This window comes from Cucurbita pepo, chromosome 1 (assembly GCF_057944985.1).
Source record: "Cucurbita pepo subsp. pepo isolate OVF chromosome 1, ASM5794498v1, whole genome shotgun sequence".
In the NCBI taxonomy this organism is placed as follows: Eukaryota; Viridiplantae; Streptophyta; class Magnoliopsida; order Cucurbitales; family Cucurbitaceae; genus Cucurbita; species Cucurbita pepo.
The window spans coordinates 20,201,175-20,222,911 of record NC_141798.1 but is presented as its reverse complement, the minus strand read 5'-3'; the positions used below and the strand labels follow the sequence as shown (position 1 = coordinate 20,222,911).

The 21,737-nt window shown below is 36.7% G+C and overlaps 4 protein-coding genes across 5 annotated transcripts; 2 read left to right on the top strand and 2 right to left on the bottom strand.

Moving 5' to 3' along the window:
• Nucleotides 1-1,300: 1,300 nt before the first annotated feature.
• LOC111811564 (Regulator of chromosome condensation (RCC1) family protein) lies at nt 1,301-5,475 on the top strand. 2 transcript variants are annotated; one of them, XM_023698477.2, is made up of 9 exons: nt 1,301-1,453; nt 1,756-2,017; nt 2,480-2,673; nt 2,753-2,800; nt 3,324-3,396; nt 3,627-3,798; nt 4,390-4,821; nt 4,901-5,092; nt 5,169-5,475. In XM_023698477.2, the coding sequence occupies exons 2-9, from the start codon at nt 1,765-1,767 to the stop codon at nt 5,230-5,232; spliced, it is 1,428 nt and encodes a 475-aa protein (XP_023554245.2). In that variant the 5' UTR covers nt 1,301-1,453; nt 1,756-1,764; the 3' UTR covers nt 5,233-5,475. The 2 variants fall into 2 exon arrangements, with proteins under 2 accessions (XP_023554245.2, XP_023554254.2); XM_023698486.2 differs by lacking the exon at nt 1,301-1,453 and adding an exon at nt 1,472-1,564.
• LOC111811587 (MYB-like transcription factor EOBII) lies at nt 5,442-6,635 on the bottom strand. Its single transcript, XM_023698516.2, has 3 exons — nt 6,432-6,635; nt 6,223-6,352; nt 5,442-5,936 (listed from the first exon to the last, which is right to left on the bottom strand). The coding sequence occupies exons 1-3, from the start codon at nt 6,550-6,552 to the stop codon at nt 5,573-5,575; spliced, it is 615 nt and encodes a 204-aa protein (XP_023554284.2). The 5' UTR covers nt 6,553-6,635; the 3' UTR covers nt 5,442-5,572.
• A 1,636-nt stretch (nt 6,636-8,271) lies between these two features.
• LOC111804902 (N2,N2-dimethylguanosine tRNA methyltransferase) lies at nt 8,272-16,364 on the top strand. Its single transcript, XM_023689727.2, has 12 exons — nt 8,272-8,748; nt 9,470-9,775; nt 10,962-11,049; nt 11,387-11,508; nt 11,708-11,847; nt 11,933-12,005; nt 13,066-13,154; nt 13,296-13,401; nt 14,615-14,827; nt 15,404-15,598; nt 15,739-15,816; nt 15,980-16,364. Exons 1-12 carry the CDS (start codon nt 8,653-8,655, stop codon nt 16,217-16,219), a joined length of 1,746 nt encoding a protein of 581 aa, XP_023545495.2. The 5' UTR covers nt 8,272-8,652; the 3' UTR covers nt 16,220-16,364.
• A 1,078-nt stretch (nt 16,365-17,442) lies between these two features.
• Nucleotides 17,443-20,026, bottom strand: LOC111788371 (cytochrome P450 85A). Its single transcript, XM_087125832.1, has 9 exons — nt 19,739-20,026; nt 19,340-19,661; nt 19,075-19,224; nt 18,741-18,983; nt 18,556-18,642; nt 18,398-18,476; nt 17,990-18,096; nt 17,782-17,906; nt 17,443-17,694 (listed from the first exon to the last, which is right to left on the bottom strand). Exons 1-9 carry the CDS (start codon nt 19,924-19,926, stop codon nt 17,607-17,609), a joined length of 1,389 nt encoding a protein of 462 aa, XP_086981958.1. The 5' UTR covers nt 19,927-20,026; the 3' UTR covers nt 17,443-17,606.
• Between the last annotated feature and the right edge of the window lie 1,711 nt (nt 20,027-21,737).

Below are 21,737 nucleotides of genomic sequence, written 5' to 3'. Positions count from 1 at the left end.
TATGAAAAATCGACAAAACTGATAGATATTCACCACATGCTAATTAAGTAAAGGGTCCACTAGTTCCACTAATCAGCTTGCTTCTCCTAATGTCAACACCAAGAAGAAGGTCGTTTACATGCTTAACTTGCATTGGCAACGTCAACCTATCTATATCCAATGTGAGAAACCAATTGCCTTAGTTAGAAGGAAGGCGTTCTCGAGACAGCTTTCTAAGTAGAATCCAAAATCCCTTTAACTAATCTTTCTGCTAACTGCTCAGCTTCCTAGGTGCTGGGTGTGAAGCTGCTACTCGTAAAGACTAATCAATGTTTAAGAATGCCTGGAAACAAATAATTGTTTCAACCAATTTTAGAAAATTAATTTTGAGGAAATATGTAATTTATTTATTTAATTTTTTTTTGTCGGAATAATATATATATATTGATTTATTATAATTAAATAATAAACTATAATTATTTTATAAATTAGGATGAATTAATTAATTGAATTTATTCCAAATAACGAATAAATAATATTTTGTATAGCTCTAGCAATTACTACTAACAATAGTTAAGAGATTGTTGGTTTTCCAAGACGCTCATGATATCTTCACTCATCTTTTCAGAGGTTTGGTTGGAAATGAATTAAGAGATCGTTTAAGAAACCGTGTGAAGATTTCAGGCAACATTGTTTTGGTATTCTCCGCTTGAACAAATAGCAAATTCAATCTCTCAGCAGCAACAGAATCAATGAAAATTCAACTCCTAATTACACAAAATCATAGATCCAGTAATCCTAAGACACAAACATGCCTTCAAGGCAACAAAAGAACTAGTAAGCATCCACAAATTTCCTGCACATTGATAAAAACAGATCACGGATCGCTTGATGAGCAAATGGTGGAACAGGATACGTACCCTAGTTCTACCGCCAAATTTCGCCAACAACCGGGATCACGAATTTCTAATCTCGGTTCCTTCAAAGTTCAATTTGACAAGCGAACACAGATCCAAAAACCGATAAACACGAAAAATAATTACTCAATACAGCGCCGGCTGCCTCCATAATAAATGTCCACAAGACGTAATCCATTTGCTCTTGAAGGAAAGGAGACTTCAAGCAGTAATCCCGACTTTCGCGACAGTAGTGATCACGAGGAGGATGAATACTCGCTCTTGCTCGAAGGGATGATTCATTCCGGACGGATGAACTTCAACGAAAAAATTCTCAAATCGAAGCGGTTTATATTTTGATGAAATTTTATGTTTGTAAATTGTAATATATATAGGAGGAAGGGCCGAATGCAGAAGAGTTGGGCCGGGCCCAATACCAGGCTTATCCAGGCAACCCGCCCCATCTCCAAGTTTCGCGGAACAACAGAAAGCGGCGATCGTTTTCTTGCAACTATTTATTTCCTTTCCTTCTAACTTCCTTTCCATTTCAAACTTTCTTCTCTGATCCTGTTCCTCAGGTACTCTCCGCTTTCCCTCTAATCATCTCTCTCTTTAAATTTTCACATATTTTTACTGTCTGAATCATATCATACGGCTGACGACAACTCACGAAAAGGTCCGCCCTTTCCGTGAGTAGTTTCGATTTTCCTTTTTTTGTCGTCGGTCCATCGATTGGAATGAGGCTTGAGAAATTAGAACGAATAATGCGGTGGTCTTCATTTTTTCTTTTCTGCATGATATCTTTCATTTCCAATTTCTGTTTGATTTCTTCTTTGGAGCTGAACTATTTGTTGTCCATGGAATTTTTCGAATCTTTTAGGGGCAAGAAATGGATATTAACGATGTGTTTGGGATGACCCAGAATAGTAGCCTGCCAAGAAAGAGTGCAATTTATGTTTGGGGTTATAATCAATCGGGCCAGACGGGTCGAAAGGGGAAGGATCATCAATTAAGGGTTCCTAGGCAGCTCCGTCCTGATCTTTTTGGATGCCCAGTGGAAACTAATTGTCGATGGCTGGATATTGATTGTGGTCGTGAACATACGGCTGCTGTGGCTTCTGATGGGTCACTTTTTACCTGGGGTTTGGCCTATTCCTACTTTCTGATGACCCGAGATTTCGTTTCTTTTGATATGTTTATAAGCAAGTTTATTCTTTCGTTTAAAGCTCTTGGAACTACAGGCTTTTTTCTCCAATCTTTTGGGTTTTATTCCAAATTTCCGGACCATTCGGAAAATTGAAATAATAACATATGGACAATGACAATAATTTTAGCAGATATCAATGAGAGTTTGATTATTTGTGGTACCCTGTGACTCATCTGACGTTACCCAAAAGTTTCAGATCGATGAATTGTAGCAATATTAAACGAAAACGATGTTGTATTTGTGTATTGGTTTCCATGGGCGTCCATCTGGCTCCTCTTTGTCTGCTTGAACCTTTTATTTGCAGAATTTGTGTGTTTTTCTTTTCCCCTGCAGTGCGCGTGAAGGTGCTCGGTTTTGATATAGGATTTTTTTTTCCTTTTCAAATTATAACTATCAGGTGCAAATGATTTTGGTCAACTGGGAGATGGAACTGAGGAAAAGAGCAAAGAGCCAAAGAAAGTGAAGCAATTGCAGACGGAGTTTGTGAAATCTGTTTCCTGTGGAGCACATTGTACTGCTGCTATTGCAGAACCTCGCGAGAATGATGGCACGATTTCAACTAGTAGACTCTGGATTTGGGGACAAAATCAGGTTTTAGTTTGCTTGTTTTAAATATTGATGTTCTTTTGTAAACTTTTCTGCATTTTCAGCAACTCCTCTCTTATCACAGGGATCCAATTTGCCACGCTTATTTTGGGGAGCCTTCACACCAAACACGGTATGTTTCTAATATTTAGCAAGCGAATATCATGTGTCTATAGTGTATATATTTAATTTTTTTAAAAATCTCAGTATTTTGTCAGTTTCTTTTTCACTTTTTCTTCTCTCTTTTATTTTATTGTTCCAATAACGAGCCTAGTTCATGTACGTAATCTGTCCTCTCATTTATTGTCTACCATCCTTGCATTTTCCTCTTTATGGGAGAAGCATCCATCATTTTAATCACTTTGGGAAGACCTTACCTTATTTGCTCAAATTTTCACACTATTCTAATAACCTTGGCTTCAACTAATTCAATGTAATAACTGTTTTGTTATTTTGGTTCTCTTCTCTATTTTGAAGTTCCTCTAAGATTCGACAGTGTCGTGATAATATAGAATTGTCTTCAGCTGATACAGAATTTAGTGTTGAATCAACATGGTATAGAGTTATTAGATAATAAAATGAGAACGATAGTCAATTACCACTTTGCAGTTAATATTCCTTAAAACAATTACCTAAGGACATTCTCTTTGCTGTAGATTATTCGTCAAGTGTCCTGTGGGGCAGTTCATGTAGTGGCATTATCGGACGATGGGCAAATGCAAGCATGGGGTGAGTTCATCTGGATTTCATTAAAGTTGACCTTTTAAAGTTTAAGAATTTTTTTAGTGAAGTTGATTTCTACTTGTATACATTTAGTGGTGCTATTGTCTATTGGGAATCTACCCGTAGTGAGTTGGAAGCAGGAGAGAACCTTGAATATTGGGAATCTATCCTTAGTGAGTTTTTATCTAGTTTCCTGCCACCTCAATAATAATACAATCCCTATTCTGGTTGACCAGGCTACAATGAGTATGGTCAGCTAGGCAGGGGTGTTACGTCCGAAGGTCTACAAGGAGCTCGCATTATAAGTGCTTATGCAAAGTTCCTTGATGAGGCCCCTGAGCTTGTAAAGATTACTAAAGTGTCGTGTGGGGAGTACCATTCTGCAGCTATATCTGAAAACGGCGAGGTGTAAGTGATCCAAAGGACAAACTAACTGGAAAAGAAGTTTTTATTTTTAAGTTTGTGAACTGTGGTCGTCCACAGATCACATTGGTCTCAAGGTTTGAAATTTTCTAACAGAATTCCCATATAATGGAGAATAAATTGGATGATCAATGCACTGTGATGTCGTGGACACCCGTTCCACTGATTGACTATCAAATGAAGAAGTTCTTACATAGAATTTCCTTCTTCAAATTATGTGTTTAATATCCAAACATGAGTGCATGCCATATACTCTCTTTGAATTTTTTTAGTTTAGTTTGGTGCATCATTGATTTCTTGTGTCAATTTATGGTAACGAACTCATGTAGTTTCTACTTAGGAATTTGAAAGTTTGCAGGCATGGAGTTTCGCATGTGCAATTCTATTATGCGAGTTAGTTATCGAAAGAAATTTGTGAATTAGAGGAAAAAAGAAGGAAAGGGAACTAAGCTATTGAACTCTTATTGTCGAGGAACTAAGACACCTATTTACCAACTTGTTAGATCCAATGTGTATGACTAGTTTTAGTTTTGATCTCATAAATGCTCTATTTATCAATTTTGCTCTGTACTTCAGCTATACATGGGGACTAGGAAGTATGGGTCAACTGGGTCACTGTTCCCCTCAGTCTGTGGACAAAGAGTTGATACCTCGGAGAGTTGTTGCTCTTGATGGAATATGGATAAAGGATATTGCATGTGGCGGAGTCCACACATGTGCCATTACTCAAAAAGGCTCTTTATATGCATGGGGTGGCGGTCAAGTTGGACAATTAGGTCTCGGGCCCCAGACTGGGTTTTTTTCATGTGTCGTGGGTGACTCAGAGAAGTTTCTTCGAAATCTACCTGTATTAGTTGTCCCAAATGGTGTTCTACATGTTGCTTGTGGACATTCACATACTCTTGTTTCAATGAAGGATGGAAGGATCCATGGGTGGGGTTACAATAGCTATGGTCAGGCAGCTAATGAGAAATCTACATATGCTTGGTATCCATCTCCTATTGATTGGTACGTATACGGTTGTTCGACATATTTGTTTACGTGTTCATAATGGTAGATTCACATTTATAAAATTTTAAATTTCCAGGTGTGTGGGAGAAGTGCGAAAACTAGCAGCTGGTGGTGGACATTCAGCTGTCTTAACAGATGCTTGTTCCTTGAAGGAGCTGTGTGAGTTCAGGCTTGCTGATACTGTTAACTTGCAGAATGCTTCCGAAATAGAAGATGTTGCATCCAGGACGGGATCGGATGCTTTAGCACGCCTTTGTGGACGACTTAAGTATTACTCTTTCATGCATATCCTCGTTTATACTTGCATTAAGCACATATCTCTTCAACTTGCTATTTTCATGCAGGGAGTCTCTACTCGATGGCCATTGTGAATACGAAGAAGGTGAAACCAGCCATGGAAAGAAATGAAATAGAGGAAACACAGAGGACAGAAGAAGAAGAATTGAATGCAGTCTGCCAATAACTTATCAGTCGGTATTCTTCTTTCATTCTTCTCCCATCAGCATAGAAATATCGAAATGATTAAATCTAGGCGGTATACTGTGTGTGATGATGAATTGTATTACTTTTTGGCATCTGATAAACATTGCCAATCATGAACTTGATCTGTATCATCAAATATACTTATTTGGTCACATTGACCATTTCTCTTCCCAGGGTTCATAATCCATCCATATTCTAATAGCAAACTTGTATTATGTCGTTGAATCTATAGTCAACATTGTTTCTTAAAAAGATAGGTTCCCCATTACAAAAGGTTGTTTGAATCTTCCCAAAGGCCACCCCATAAGTAGCTCTCTTCCGCCGCCGCAGCTGCCGCCCAAGTTGCAAAATCTTCATACACCATTGACAAGTAGCTCTGATCAGCCGCCATGGCTGCAGGCTCTGTAAAAACCATCCCTAATTCATCATTGTCTCTTTCATATGGCTTCATCATATCTTTCTCCTCTCTGTCTTGTTCAAAGCTGATTGGTGGTGATGTTTTGTTGTCTGGTTGTGGAACAACCATTTGAGCCTCTCTCTTTGGCTTCATCTTCTTGAAATGCGTTCTCCAGTAATTTTTTATTTCATTATCAGTTCTTCCCGGTAAATATCTTGCTATGGTTGACCATCTGTCAGTTAAAACATTATCCATTTGGTTAAGAGAGAGATGGGTAAAAAAAATGTTGAGAGAGGAATATGTGGGATCCTACATCGATCGATTATAGAGAGAAATGAGTGCCAACGAGGATGTTGGGCTTCGAAGGTTGGCAGATTATTTGATCTCACATCAGTTAGAGAGGAGAATGAAATATTTTTTATAAGGATGTGGAAACCTCTCCTAGGAAACGCGTTTTAAAAACCTTGAGGGGAAGTCCATAAAGAAAAGCCCAAAAGTGTTATAGAATAATTACTTACTTGTTGCCCCAAAGAGCGTGAAGTTCTATGATAATGCCTTCCTCAAGAGGAGTGAGATGGCCTCTCTTAAGACCTGGTCTAAGATAATTCACCCATCTCAATCTGCAACTTTTTCCCGTTCTATTCAAACCTGAAAAAGATTGATTTTACATCTTTAACTCTAATCTTCTAGTTTAGAGGGAAAAAAAAGGAAGAGAATATGTTTTTACGTGAACCAGTGGCAATAGAAGTCCATCTTCCTTCGCCATGCACTTTAACGTATTCAGACAACAACTTGTCTTCCTCAGGAGTCCATGGTCCCTTCCTCCATTCTTTTTCTTCTGCATCCATTTTTATATCTTCTTCTTCTTCTTCTGCTATATGACAACAAAAGGTTTGGTGTGATATCAATGGCTGCCTTTAACCTCTATTTATATACCCAATTCATTCAGTTCCTTCCATTGATTATGCCTTTCATTATCTATCATTTGAGTATGATATGATCTTTAAATCAGATCTTATTGGTGATTCCATTTCGTTCTTTTTCTTCCCCTACCTATAGGACTTTTAGTTCAAATATGTTATTGGTTTCTCTACCCCTTCATATATGGTCCTCATCAGTTTGTCATATTTATCTTTTTCATCACCCAATTAGAACCTTACATGTTTGTACTCTGTGTTCTATAAAATAACATTATATGTGAAGTAAAGAAAATGATGATGGTGTGAGCTAATTTGAAGACATTATCTTAATTATTTATGAAGGTGTTAGGGAGAGTGTACTTAAAGGCTAATCATAGTAGGAGTAGGATTTAATTGGAATTATATTGACAAGATACTACTAGTAGTATGATTGATAATGTAAACAGTCCAAATCCACCTCTAACAGATATTGTCTTCTTCTCAAGGTGTCTGTGAGGGAGAGGTTTCCACACCCTCATAAATGTGAGATCTCACAATCCACCTCTTTTCCAATTGATATGAGATCTCACAATCTACCTTCTTTTTAAAACGTGTTTGTTATGGAGAGGTTTCCATACTCTTATAAATAATGTTTTGTTATCTTCTTCAACGAAGAACCAACGTGGGATCTCACAGATAACCCAACATAACTAAACTAGTTAAGTAAAAATATGAGTTCGATCTTAATTAAATTATTAAAATAAGAAACGTTATTTTTAGTTTCTTATGATTAAAAATCAAAATTATAAGCAATTGTGTAATCTTTTTTAAAGAGATTTAACAAAATCCTAACAAAATTTGAAAGGGAGAAAAAGGAACATCTAAATCATTGTACTTTGTGGGTCTCAGAAAGTAGCTAAATGACAGCAAAAATCCATATTTGGTTTGAATTGAAGCACAAAATAAAGAAAGTGGGATCGTTGATGTTTCACTCAAAATAGCATCCAATCCAATAGAACTGCACCAACTGTTACGTTCCACATAATCTAATCCTTAGGGTTCTTTCTTTTTCAAGAAGGTGCAATGCCAAACTTTTTATTTTGAACGGCTACTCAGATCGGGGATTAATTCTACAAACCAGCACAAGTCATTTTAGCTCGTTATATCACCGTTTATTCATTTATATATCTTTTTTACTCAAACTTCACGTAAAGATAATTTGAATTGAAATTTTTTTAAGTATTTATTAGGAATTAAAATAAAGATAGTAAAATAAGTCTAAAAAATAAAATGATAATTATATAATTAATTTAGAATTTCAATTCAATATGTGATGTTATATAATGGATAGACGAAGATCTTTTTAAACTAAAATATCGAATTTATCCAATATATTCTCTTATTTTATTTTTTTTTAGCTATTTATATTTTTTTATCAAATTATATTAAATTAATTAATGATCGTTCAATAAACATAATCCGTGTGATTAAATCAATATCATGATTAAATGTTCAAACGTGAATTTTGAATATTCTCGGAAGATTTGGAGATTAAATAGAATAAGTATGAAATTTATAATTTAATCTAGAAAGTATAATTTATTTTTATATTAAGAAAAGAAAATTAAATTTAACGTTTTTAAATATTAACATTATGAGTTAGCGCAAAACCTCAGCCTCTAGCCGTGGATTGGAGATTAGGGTTTAAGGTTAAAGATCGAAGAATATATATCGTGCGCGGAATTTGAGGGAAACTTTCAATTGTCAAGCAGCAATTGAGTAGTGGCAATAGGGTTCCGCTGTTCAAAATTACAGTTCATGAATCATATTCAACATATTTAAGTGTTGGTTTCTTCTCAGTGGTTGGTTTTGTTTATCTAACTGCAGCTCTGAAACCATCACACGAAGCTCTCAAAACCAAGAGAAGCGGAGGTATTGGAGGTTTTTCAGGGTCGTAGCCTTCTGCTTTGACCACCCTTGAAACTAGCAAGGAGCGGAAGAAGGAAGAATCCTAGAAACTGTTTTTCGTTGCATGTGAGAGCCGCAATAATGGCGACAGATCTTAGTGAATTCACCATCATCAAGGAGGGAGAGGCTGAGATTCTCATGCACGCGAAGAATGAAGTCTTTTTCAATAAGACCCAGGTGCCTTTTTTAACTTGAATAATGGTTTTCTGGAGTTTTGGAGTTCAGGCGTTGTTCTTTGTTAAAATTTATAGGCCAGTCAAAAGTTTCCATGGATTCTTGGGGTGGGAAAATGATTTACATATGATTGTTTCTAGCATTTAAAGTTTGACGCGGTTATTGATTTGGAAAATATCTAAGATTTGACTTCTGTTCTTGTTTTAATGGGAAAGCTTGGGGGAGAAGGGGTAGCTTTGGGAAATTTTATATTTTGATGAAGTGAAGAGGCTTTTTAGGTGTTGCTACTATCTCGAAACTTCAGCATGTTAGTGTATTTAAATAACTGATATTTTCGGGAGAAACTAAGATGTACAATTTATTTAAATCATCGAAGTATAATGTGGTATGATAAATTTAAATATGTTGTTCCATACAGTTTGCACTATATGATAGCAATCTCCTTATTCTTAAGAATAACTTATAGTTCCTTTTGAGATTCTTGGCAGCAGCATTAGCTAAATCATTGCTCTTTACTACATAATTTGTTTTGAAGTCCCAGCTTTCCCTCTGTAATTAAGAGTAACTGGCAGTTCTCTTTTTCCTTAATGAAAACTGTTACCAACTTTGTTCTATCTGTGTGGCTTTTGGATTTTCATTTCCCTTTTTTTACTCTTTACGGCCCGTATAGCATGAAGCTTTTTTCCATTGTAGAATTTTGACTGTTCTCGGTTGTAATACTCAGGTTAACAACAGAGACCTATCCATAGCTGTCCTTAGGGCATTTATATCAAAACGCAAGCAGGAGCATGAGGCAAAAATATCAAGAAGAGCCAAATCAGCACAAAAGATTTCTGAAAATAATGGTTCTGAAATTGTTATGGATGAAGCTTCGAACGAATCTGCAACAAATGATGAAAAGTGCAATACAGATTGTGATGCTCATGAAAAACTATCAAATGAATGTGGGAGTCCAATGTTGCCAGAAGAACAGAAAGAGAACGTAGAGGGAAAAGAACGAAGAGATGCCAAGCCTATTAGAGTTCTTGAGGTTCTTTTAATTTCATTGATCATTATATTATGTGCACGTGCAGAATTTAATCATAGTTTATTGTTTAATGATGTGGGGAGTATATTCAATTTAGGAACGTGTCATGCTTGAGTTATTAGTCCTCTGTTTGAGTGAGTGATACAGAGTCTATAATCTGTCCTTTCTTATAAAGGCAACTGAAATCCTGAAATGATGCTGCCACTAGGAAGGATTTTCTAGAGATGCTCAACAAGAAGTTTGGCGAAGATTTATCAATTAGGGAATAGAATAAGGAGCCTGAAGTTTTTTACCTCTCTGTTGTATTTTTTTTTTAACCAAATGGCTGGGAGTTCCATTAGTACTAAAATTGAAGATTCCTTTATTACATTAGTTTTGGAACAATGTAACCCAGCTGGGGGCTTTTCTAACTACAAGTTCTTAGATGATTGCAATATTTATCCTCCCCCAAACATCTCCTCCAGTTGTTTGCTATCTTGAGTTGAATTAGCCACTAGGACATAATTTATTTTGAACAAATGGAAGACCAAGGGAAAGGATAAGGACATCACAGATTTTTTTCTTTTTTAATATAAAATGATGAATTTCAAATGAAGATACAACTGCTTGTCTGATATTTAAATTTTTGCTTCTTATATGATAGTTGGGTCATTAGTTTAGAGTTTTTCTTATTTTTATTTTAAATCTGATTTTTTGGGGGATAATAATATCATATATTTTTACTTTTATTCTAAATCCGACTTTGGTTTTCCTATATATACTTTTGATATACATCGCTGCATTGTTAAACATTGTGTAATTGGCTTCTCAAATTCATTCAAATGCTGTATCGCTTATTGTCCCATTCTCATAGTAGTTGAAGTTTTAAGCATCATAATGTGAATTGCATCTTTTATGTGAAAATTATGTAGATGCGTAAAAAAATACCAATATATTAGATAAAAGTTGTTCTGAATAGTTTGTATATGCCATGTCCATGAAGATGAACGTGTCCCTGAACTAAGTACTAACATATTAGAATCTACTGTTCAACATGTTGTCATCGTGTCTCTCTGACTCTGATGTTATGTTTGTGCTTCTAAAATCTTGTCTGTTTGTGTTTGCTTCTCCTTTGGGATGCCTGGTTTGGGATTCGGTGATATGTTGTTCATTCACTACTTTCTGAATAATGCCTGTTTTAAATTTGAAGGCCTTGTCAGCTTCTGGGCTAAGAGCCTTAAGATATGCTCGTGAAGTAGAGGGGATTGGTCAAGTTGTGGCGCTAGACAATGATAAAGGTAATTTTTCAAATTATTGGTAATATCAAAAAGTTCCTTTTAGCAAATATGTTTCTTGGCTACCAAAAAAAAAAAAAATAATAAATAAAGAGAAGAGAACTAAAAAACTAAAAAGGACATGACAAATCACTCCAAAACATACCTTAGTGTTTGTAATTCTTTCCCTTTTTTTCTGTATAGATTTATGTCTCAAACTGCCAGTGGAACCTTAGGAATGGAAGTTATCCATTATACTCGTTTGTATGCTATTATTGTTATTGATATGCCATTTAGGTGTTTCTTTTTAGTTGTCCGTTGTTAACTGAACCTGTTAATGATAAAAATTGCTTTTCAACAGCATCGGTTGAAGCTTGTCGGAGAAACATCAAGTTTAATGGTTCAGTAGCATGTGCAAAAGTGGAATCACATCTTACTGATGCTCGTGTTTATATGCTTACTCATCCAAATGAATTTGACATGGTATGTACGCACTATTTCAGATATGAAGGTTAGCTCCTTGGAAATCATATAGGGAAGCAACTATGGGAATGCATTTTCTTTTTCCTTGTTACAGTTTAGAATAGTAGCCACTTAGAATAATTATATATAACGTAATGATATGTGCACTTACGTGAATACAAGGTTGAAACTTTTATGCAACTTATTTGGGTTATTTCAGGTTGATCTGGATCCTTATGGTTCACCTTCTATTTTCTTGGATTCTGCCGTTCAATCTGTTGTTGATGGTGGCATGCTGATGTGCACCGCAACTGATATGGCAGTCCTTTGCGGGGGGAATGGAGAAGTTTGCTATTCCAAGTAAGTTTTTCAGTCTTCAATTATCATTCGTTTTTTTTTTATATTGTAATAGATTATGCGTCCTAAAAATTGCTGATCGATTCAGATATGGTTCCTATCCTTTGAGAGGGAAATATTGCCACGAAATGGCTTTAAGAATCCTCCTTGCCTGCATTGAGGTACGCCTATCTCCTTATGTATTTCTCAAAAGTTTACTTGATGAATTACTTTACCACCTTTCTTAACATGCTGTCAATATCATTCTTATCTCGTTAGAAATGTGCAGTATAGGCTCTTAAATGACACACGCACACAACACACTGTAGGAAACTGAAAATCTATTACAAAGGAGAGTAGTACTAGAGCCTGGTACAAGCCAAGCCCCTTCGATTCGGCAACAAGAGTCTACCATAGAGATGAGAAATCTTGATCTGATCTCCCTCTGGGTTTCTCCTCGTTGCTTCGCTGGCCCGTTTGGTTGATGATTCGTTCACCCCAAATATAGTCAATCAAGAAGGGGGTCAGACTGAAGCGGAGTTCCCCAACAGCATAGAGCTTGGGAAGCTCGGACCCATTGGTTAAATGAAATGGATTAAAAAGAAGGATTTGATCGAGTGAAGGAGGGGAGAAGAAATCCCTGGAGGCAAAGGGAATCACAAAAAGGGACCCAATTTGCACAAATAAGCAAAATATTGTAATTACAGAAAGAATAATACAATGTACACACCTAGATGCGTAGAGTCTAACTAGGTCCAACATTCTTCCAAAGGACTAAAAGAGTCTTTGAAAATGCTTTGATTCCTCTTCTGTCTTAGCCTCCATAAATGTGGGCATTGGTCAAAAGGATGTGGCTTCCCGGTGAAAGGGTGGCAACGCAGAATCTGAGCTATAAGTGATCTGCAGCATAAAGACTAACACCGATTAATTCCTGTTTGCATGCTTTTATCACTTAAGAACTATTAGTGGTGATATCCAAGTTGATACCCACTTTATGATCAATTAAAATATTTAGTTCTGCCTGTTCATGAGCATTTTTCACTCAAGAAAGAATTTTTTTTCTTTTCTTTTCTTAATCTCTTAGTTAATTGGAGATCTGTCATACAGTGCTTCTCCTGCCTCTTCATTCTAATCTCAGAACATGCATGTCTCTTTATCTAAAATATAACGTTCAAATTTCTGGTTTCACTAACAAGTAGAAGTGGTCTCTTATGCATTATTTTTGTTCTAAATTCTTTGTAGAGCCATGCAAATAGATACAAGCGGTATATTGTTCCTGTCCTATCTGTCCAGATGGATTTCTATGTTCGGGTTTTTGTTCGTGTTTACACGTAAGTTGCCGATTCCTTTGAATGTACTGGGTTAGCTATATTGCACTACTTTTTTATTTTTTATTTTTATGTGCTATAAGTATTTATATATGATGGTGCTTTCCTTTGATTGTTTACACTTGGTGAAATAATTGGCTGCAGTTCCGCAAGTGCAATGAAAAATACTCCCCTTAAGCTCTCATATGTTTATCAGTGCACTGGTTGTGATTCTTTCCATCTCCAGCAGATCGGGAGAAGCGTCTCCAAGGTATATTTCACTACGACCTGGTATTTATGTTGGTTAATCACATATATTGAGTATATATTTATTGTCCAATGTAATTTCTCAAACTGGTGCAAGTTTCTCCGGCTTATTTGTACGGTTACCCCCTGCACCCCTCTTTCTTTGTACAACTAGCTTTCATTGGGTCAAATGAAAGTAAAACGAACAGCCCACAAAACACAGCAGTCAGCCAAAAATGGAGAACACAAAGCAATACGTAATGGGCCTTAACTTTTGGTGGTAAAAAATTTATTCACAAATGTTTTGAAATATGAGCGCAAGGGAGTCATTATAACACACTAACCCCCACACATCTTCCCTCTGCCTGTCTAATCCCACGAACATTTTCCCATTTTTAAAGCTAGTTTTCCAAAGTACATGTCCCTCTCTGAAACAGAGGATCCGGATTGATGTTCTCCATCATCCCTCAAATGCTTGAGCTTCTTAACCAGATAAATATCAAAAGCCTGATATGAACAATTCGAGCAAGAGGCCAAAGGGGGTGTTTAAAATAATTTGGATCGAACTTGCACCAAGCACAGCAAGATGAGCCTAGAACCAATGTGGAGGCTCTTGGCAGGGAATCAAAATCTACGGACTAAGAAAAAGGCTGAACTTTTATGAAAATATGTTCTAATCTTTGGAATATGCGACTTGGAATTACTTCTTTTGAGGCTTTGGATTAAGGGACCCAATTCTCACGATTGGCCTACTTGTTTGTTTTGATGTAACCTCATACTTGATTATGAGAGGTTGGAAAGAGAGGAATAGGAGGCTTTTAAGCTTAACTAGATGGTAGTTAATAAGGTTTAGGAACATTCATTTTCAAAGTTCTATGCACTTCCCGAGGTAGTGGCTTCTTTTTCTTTTTCTTTTTCTTTTTCCTTACCTTATCTAGGAAGATTAGGCTTTCTGTGAGATTCTTTGCCCTGTACTATGATGGATTTCTTATCGTCCTTTTATTCAATATATAATATATTTTTTTTCTCCTTGAATGTAGAGAATCTGGTTGATGTAAGCTATATTGATCTTGTATTGACACTTGTTGTGGAATTGATCGATATATATGATGCCTTTTTCATCTTCATGTTATATATTTACATCTGATTGGAAGTGAGTCCTTGTTTGAATTAGTAAGTTCTTTACAATATGAATTGTGTATAGTTTCTTGACGTGTCATCTATCCTTCTGCTTTCAGAATAACAGCGTCAGGTATTTACCTGGTTTTGGTCCTTCTGTTCCTCAAGAGTGCAGTGATTGTGGGAAGAAATTCAACATGGGCGGGCCTATCTGGTCTGCTCCAATCCACGATCAAGAGTGGGTTACCTCCATGCTAGCTGATGTGAGGTCTATGAAGGACACTTATCCTGCATATGATCGTATATCTGCTGTATTGACAACAATTTCAGAGGTGCGTTTTATGCGTGGATCTGGCATTATAACTCCATATTGGTCTATAAATGTATTAAGCCATTGGAATTATGCTGTTAGTTATTCTTCCCAAGTCAATATAACTCCGTAATTTTAGCCATTACCTAATTTCCCTCATCAAATAAATGGAAAAAAAAGTTTGGAAATGCCATCAGTTTGGCCTATAAAAAAATTCATTACAATAAATAAGGAACCAGAAGATCAACTCAGATAGATTTATTTAGAAGACTTGAGTGTAGCTTGTCCTGAGATCTTATCATCTGGACCATAGATAATATCTAAAAGAAAAAGGTTCATTAACTTCAGTTTTTTAAAAATATGTTGACATTTTTTTTCACTTATTAAATAGAGTAGTACATGCGTATAGTTCCCTGGTTATTTGGTTTTCTAGTTGTGAAGGATTAAGTACAATAGTAATTTTAGAGTAAACACTTTACTAGCAACATCTTGGTTACGTGTCATTCCATACATACTCTAAATCATCATGCTTATATGCTGATGAATGTCTTTGTTTGTGTGCAGCATTTATTAACTCAAATGTATTTTTACTGTGCAGGAACTGATGGATGTTCCTTTATTTTTGAGTCTACACAACCTCTGTGCAACATTGAAGTGCACATCTCCATCAGCTGTAAATTTCCGTTCTGCAGTTATTAATGCAGGATATCGCATATCGGGCACTCATGTGAATCCTTTAGGACTGAAATCAGATGCTCCCATGAGTGTTATTTGGGACATAATGCGTTGCTGGGTAAGGCAATCTGAATTATACACTTCATTATATACTCAGACAGTCATTTGTATATAATATATTATAGCCTTCTGACCAGATCTGGACTGTAGATGTTCCTTACACATGTATCAAGGTTTCATCGATGTTTTTTCTTGTAGGTCAAAAACCATCCTGTAAAAGCTCAACCTGAAGATCAGCCAGGAAGTATCATTCTCGCCAAGGAACCAGTTCTTGAAGTAAGTTTCATTTTGAAGTTCGACTGTTGGTCCGTGGTAACATTAAGTTGCAATGTTTTTGCCCCGTTTTTCCCGTTGTCAAATATGTTATTCTGTACATTCAAACACATAAAATGATGGCCTGTAGCTGATGTACCTTTCCGAATTCTTATCTTCTTGGCAGGCTAATTTTGCTAGAGCTATAGCATCTCTTAGCAAGGCACAGGCAAAGAAAGTTGCACGCTTCCTTCCAAATCCCGAAAGACATTGGGGCCCAAAGCTGAGAGCAGGTCGTCAAATCACGAGTAAGCACATCTCTCTACTAGGTGCTGATGCAGTAAATGGAGCTCTTAGCCATGCAGATTCTGAAGAGCCTAATGCTAAACGTTCCAAGGTAGAAGAAGATCCAGCTCCCAATCAGTAAATGTGTGCGAATTCTCATATCTTCTACCATGTTTCTAAGTTTTTCAATATTTACATTTTGACCCAACACATGAAATGCTTGTTTGTGGACTCTTCTATAGAAGTAGAATTTTTTGTTTAATGTTGAGGAAGGCTTTATTTCAAAATATATCATTTAGATTTCTGTTGAGAGAACGACCAAGATTGCAAGGGAGTGCACAAAAGAAGTTTTTCCCTCGATCCCTATGATCGAATGCTTCTGAATGCAAACTGACTCTGGCGTTCTTATTTATTTATCTTAATTGCGAGGCTTCTTGGCTTTAAAAGTCTTAGTTTTTAAAGCTTGGATTAGGAAATTTAGATTGGTGTAATTTATTGTTCTACGAACTTTTTTTTAATATATAATTTGGTGTTTTGATATTTAGAAGTTGAGTTACATATATCTTATAATTTGATTGAGATCATCTCTATTAGAAAAACAAAATCAAAGAACAATCTCATCTTTTGGAGAAAGAGGTAGCAAGAATCAGTTTCTAGACACTAGTACTGTTTATACTAAAATCTTTTCAATGCTTAGATGGGTCCGAATCCTGCGTTTGATGGAGTTTCCATATAACAGTGAGCTTGTATTAGTCTTCTCCAGAGAATATTTATGATACTGTCGGCTGTGAATTGTTGGCAGGGTGCATAGTGGTCACAAGCAGGGTGCATAGTGGTCACAAGCTATGACTTAAGGATGACTGATGACTGAGTGGTTGTGCGAGTGTTTTGGTAGCTTGGTGTGAACATGGTGGTATATAATTGGTTGCGCCTTTTCTACACAAGTTGCATCTCATGTTAGGCTCGACTAATTGCATGAGGTTGAATTATGTTCGATGTGATCTTGAGCTTTGTGCTCTTGTGTCAATGTTTGGGATAAGCGCATCTAAATTAAGTGGCTTCTTGTCTCATATAGGTTGGGTCATGATTTGAGCTAAATGACTTCTAATCGACCTCATATTACCAGTTAGCATCCACCAACCAAACACTTGAGTAGTTGAGTTCTTCACAATTACTTGCAGCAATAGACCATTTATAACATGATGGCCCGATGTGATCAGGTCGTTACATTTGTTCGATGCCAATGGTTAGGTCATACACGAAAACAAAGGCAATGGGGTAGAGGTTGGGTTTGTTGAGCAAGGCCGAGGTTGCAATGTTGGAAAAGTAGTGTCCTTTGCAATGGAAACAGAGAGATGCAAACAGTTGAGAAAATTCAATTTCATTCCTTTTGTCACTAAGGTGTTAGAATGTTATAAACATCATCATCCCTTCATCAATCTCTCTTTAACATAGACATTACCCATATATCATCATCTCCCACTGTACATCAAACTCCCTTTTTTTTATAATATTATTAATTAGTTCAGTCAGTATGATGAAACCCTAATGTGGAACCCACTTGGAGCTTCCACCCTTGGAAACTTCAACAGCTTATCTCCTCCAACTTCTTCCCATCTGCAAAAGAAATAAAAGTTTGAATCTTGAACTCAGCTTCTGTTCGTTCCATTTAGCCAAACAATACACAGGAAAAAAGAAAGGTACCTGTATTTAGTTACAAAGTAATGTAAAAAAGTAGAAATCTCTGCAATTCCCAGTTCTTTGCCAGGGCAATGTCTGGTTCCACCTCCGAAGATGAAGAAGTAATTATGGGACTCCAAGTTTTTGTCCTGAGAATGTCACACAAGGGCAAATTCGTCATTTTGGCAATGGAGGGTAAGTAAGAGAGAGAGAGAGAGGGAAGAAGACCCACCAGCCATCTCCATGGGTTGAAGGTTAAAGGTTCAGAATAGAGAAAAGCGTCATAGTTAATCTCTCTGGTGTATACATAAATCCTCCATCCTTTTGGAATGAGAAACCCTGTAAAAAACACCAAACAAAAAAGAAAAAAAGTGAGAAGATTTTGACTTTTTAGCCCAACTTTTTGGTTTGATCTCTCAGAACATTGTTGTAATGAGGAGGTGAAAAAGATCTGTCATTCTGTATGACCCTTATCTAAGCCTGACCCACAAAACAGAGGAGAAACAGAGGAGAAACAGAGAGAGAGAAAGTGGCCCAAAGTGAAAAAAAAGGAGATGAATTGGTAACTGCAAAAGAGGATCTTGAGCCCCTAAATAACACAAAACAAAACAAAAACTAAAGAAAAAAAAAACATATATACCATTTAGCTCCATGTCCTTCGTAGTTTTCCTCAAAACCCCATTAACAATTGTGGCCAGCCTCGATGTTTCGAATATCACCTAAACAATTCAAAACAGAGTAAAGTTGGTGTCTTTTTCTTTTCCTCTAAAGAACAGTTAAAAAGACGACAGTAAGTACCGCACGAGTGAACTTCATGGCTTTAAGATCATCCCAATCAATGGGGTCCTCTGCCCTTTTCTTTTCTCTGATTGCAAAATGCTCTTCCTGCACTTATCAACTCTTTTAACTTACAAAAAAGTAAAAGAGAATTGCCTTTTCAAACTTCCAACTCAAAAGGTTGTAAAGCTCTTTTGGTCTCTTACTCTTAGTTGCTGAAGAACTTTGGGATGATCATGGAGGAACTTGACAGCCATCATTGATGTTGTCGAAACAGTTTCATAGCCAGAGTACAAAACTGTGATGATTTGATCAATAACCTCTTCATCGTTTAGCTTATATTTGTTCTCTTCACTCATGAAGAATCCAAGCATGTCATCCTTTTGTGTCTCTGAGGCTCTTCTCTCGTTTATCAGCTGCTGCAACAGCTTTATGATGTTCTTCCTCGCCTGAAAATCACAACCCTCCAAAAGCTTAAACCCAATAAGAGATGGAGATGACACAGACATCTTTTACAATGTATAGAAACCTATGCTTCACCTGAATTCCTCGGCGGTAGTTCGTGCCGGGAAGATCGATCGGGAGCGAGAGCGTGCCGAGAACAAGCTTAAAGAACTCTGGGATGAAAGATTCCGATAACGGACCGGACTCGATTCCGGCAATCTGCTTCATAGAAGACCGTAGAGCCATCTGAACACACACACAAAAAAAAAAAAAAAAAAAAAAAAAAAAAAAACAGAATGAGTGAAAACAGAGGAGGGAAAACTATGATCGCTGCAAAAAAAAATGCTATAATATAGATTACCTCTTTCGTCTTCTCTTGGATGTCAATGATTTGTTGATCCCAATTCCTCAAATGGGATCGCATAAAGTCATCAACTTTAGGAAGAAGACGATCTCTAATCATGGTGGGACTGACAACAGAGAGCAGAGCAGCTCTCATGACCTTGTGAGCACCGCCATGGACGGCGGCAATATTGCATTTGCCAAGAATGTCAAGCATGGACTGAGGGTAACCAGGGACAAGCCCTTTTGATTCATTCATCAAAACATATCGATTAACCTCAGGATCCATCGAAACAATCGTTGGACACCCCAAAATATGGGACTTGAAAATGCTTCCATACCTTTACAAAAAAAAAAAAACAGAGCAATGATTAAAAAGCCAAAAAAAAAAAAAAAAAGAAAAAAAAAAAAGGGGTACCTTGCTCTTTGGGATTTCATAAAATTAGGACCTTGTTTGAGAAACTCAGTGGTCTCACCAAAAAAAGGCCATCCCATTGTACCAGGGGGCAACCCTTTTCTTCTGTATCGAACTTCATTCCATCGAAGCAAAGCAGAGCAAAAACAGAGGAGCAAGAACAGAGCTAGAATCGCTAAGGCCAACGCCATTGAAGCTCCCAAGAAGCTCGAAATGGGAGCAAGGAGAAAGAGAGAGAGATAGGGAGCTGTTTATGTATGGGGCTTGGTTGGATTTAGTGGTGGCGAAGCGAGTGTCATATATATAGACCTCTGAACCACCGCGTGTGGGGAGGAGAGAGAGAGAGAAAAAGGGGGCCATAGCTTCGTTCGTGCGTGTAGATAGAGAAAGAGAAAAAGGGTGAAATTTGTGGAAATCAAGATCCCAATACCATTAGGGGAGGGGACCCTACCAAACTTAGAGGGAAAGTAGGCTAACCCCAAAAGCTGTACAATTCAATGGCTATGGGAAAAAACAGGGGAAATGGCTTTAAACCCCTTGAACTAAAACAGCCTTGGTAACCTACCAACCTCCTATTTTTATTTACCTTCTTTATTATGTTTGAATTTGTTAATTTTAGGATTCACAACTCATATATCAAACTATATGGTACGATTATATAGTAATCGCATGAGTCGAGCATGCACAAACTGCTCGTTAAATACGTTTTTTGAAACTCGAGTTGATGTGACATGTGTGTTGTTTTGGTGTAGCCTGTGATGAGATCAATAAATCCATAGTTTGAAAATAGTAATTCATATGCAAATATAGTGAAAACCCATTTATAGAACAAGTTATGACGAAACTTTGAAGAACTTAGCTGACTAAGCTTTGAAGAACTTAGCCCATCTGGGCATGACTAGAGTCGTATGTAATTCTACGATATATAAGTAAGGACAACAACATCATCCTTGTTCAAGGTAAACCCAAATGGAAGTAAACCGATGTTGGTATGCATTGCGACTGTTTTAGTACTATGAAATGAGAGAAAGATTTGGATATGTGTAAAAGCTCAAGAAGTCGATCGCTAATAGATATTGTCCACTTTGATTGATTACATATCGTCTTCTGTTAGGGAGAGGTTTTGTGATGTCCCATATTGGTTGGGGAGGAGAACAAACCACCGTTTATAAGGGTGTGAAAACTTTTCCCTAACAGACGCGTTTTAAAGCCTTGAGAGAAAGCTCGAAATGGGAAGCTCAAAGAGGACAATATCTACGGGTGGTGGATCTGGGTCGTTATAGATTTCTATACCCTAATAAAGAACGTTTCATTTATCTCTCTAACTGATATAAGATCTCACGATCGGGCGGGAAACAGGAGTATATTGAAATGGTAAAGAGAGGGGGAGGAAGAGGAAGAAGCACATGCAAAGCACTCCATTTGACCAAAAAAGAAAAGGCATTGTAATTGTTACAGTCCTTCACATGACAGTGAACACAGACAGACACACACTAGAAGACACTCCCACTCTCATAGGTTACCATGTGATGTCAAAAGCACAAACACACACACACACACACAGACAAAATCTGTTCCTTATTTTCTTCTAACTTCATGGTTCCATTCCAACTAAAACTTTGTAACTATCACAGTCTGCCCCTTGTTCCTCCTTCCAAACTGTGGATTCCCCCAACCAAATCATATTATAACTTATACCTTTCTATAACCAATTTTATATCTAATTTTCGTCTATTTTGTTATGTAATAATTATATACCGACGTATGTAGTAATACAAACAAATATTTAGTGTAGTGTGACGATTTTTGATTTCGACATGCAATGAATTTCTTTTTCTTTTTTTTCTTTTTTCCCTTTATTGATGTCTGTTTTGTTGTGTAATAACTATATTCCGACATATGTAGTAATACAAACAAGTATTCAGTGTAGTTATGATGAATGTTGACTTCAACATGCAATAAACTGCATACTAGATCTTTGTTATGTAATAACTATAATGAC

What these genes read in the sequence shown, in the direction of transcription:
- LOC111811587 (XM_023698516.2), bottom strand. Translation starts at nt 6,552, where the DNA reads ATGGATGCAGAAGAAAAAGAATGGAGGAAGGGACCATGGACTCCTGAG. An exon ending in TTCTATTGCCACTGGTTCAC is followed by an intron (nt 6,353 to 6,431) that starts GTAAAAACATAT and finishes AATCTTTTTCAG; the next exon opens with GTTTGAATAGAACGGGAAAA. An exon ending in CACGCTCTTTGGGGCAACAA is followed by an intron (nt 5,937 to 6,222) that starts GTAAGTAATTAT and finishes TTTAACTGACAG; the next exon opens with ATGGTCAACCATAGCAAGAT.
- LOC111811564 (XM_023698477.2), top strand. Translation starts at nt 1,765, where the DNA reads ATGGATATTAACGATGTGTTTGGGATGACCCAGAATAGTAGCCTGCCA. An exon ending in GAGCCTTCACACCAAACACG is followed by an intron (nt 2,801 to 3,323) that starts GTATGTTTCTAA and finishes TCTTTGCTGTAG; the next exon opens with ATTATTCGTCAAGTGTCCTG. An exon ending in TATCCATCTCCTATTGATTG is followed by an intron (nt 4,822 to 4,900) that starts GTACGTATACGG and finishes TTAAATTTCCAG; the next exon opens with GTGTGTGGGAGAAGTGCGAA.
- LOC111788371 (XM_087125832.1), bottom strand. Translation starts at nt 19,926, where the DNA reads ATGGCGTTGGCCTTAGCGATTCTAGCTCTGTTCTTGCTCCTCTGTTTT. An exon ending in ACTACCGCCGAGGAATTCAG is followed by an intron (nt 18,984 to 19,074) that starts GTGAAGCATAGG and finishes TGTGATTTTCAG; the next exon opens with GCGAGGAAGAACATCATAAA. An exon ending in TACTTTGTAACTAAATACAG is followed by an intron (nt 17,695 to 17,781) that starts GTACCTTTCTTT and finishes TTTCTTTTGCAG; the next exon opens with ATGGGAAGAAGTTGGAGGAG.
- LOC111804902 (XM_023689727.2), top strand. Translation starts at nt 8,653, where the DNA reads ATGGCGACAGATCTTAGTGAATTCACCATCATCAAGGAGGGAGAGGCT. An exon ending in GGCGCTAGACAATGATAAAG is followed by an intron (nt 11,050 to 11,386) that starts GTAATTTTTCAA and finishes GCTTTTCAACAG; the next exon opens with CATCGGTTGAAGCTTGTCGG. An exon ending in ATCCAAATGAATTTGACATG is followed by an intron (nt 11,509 to 11,707) that starts GTATGTACGCAC and finishes GGGTTATTTCAG; the next exon opens with GTTGATCTGGATCCTTATGG.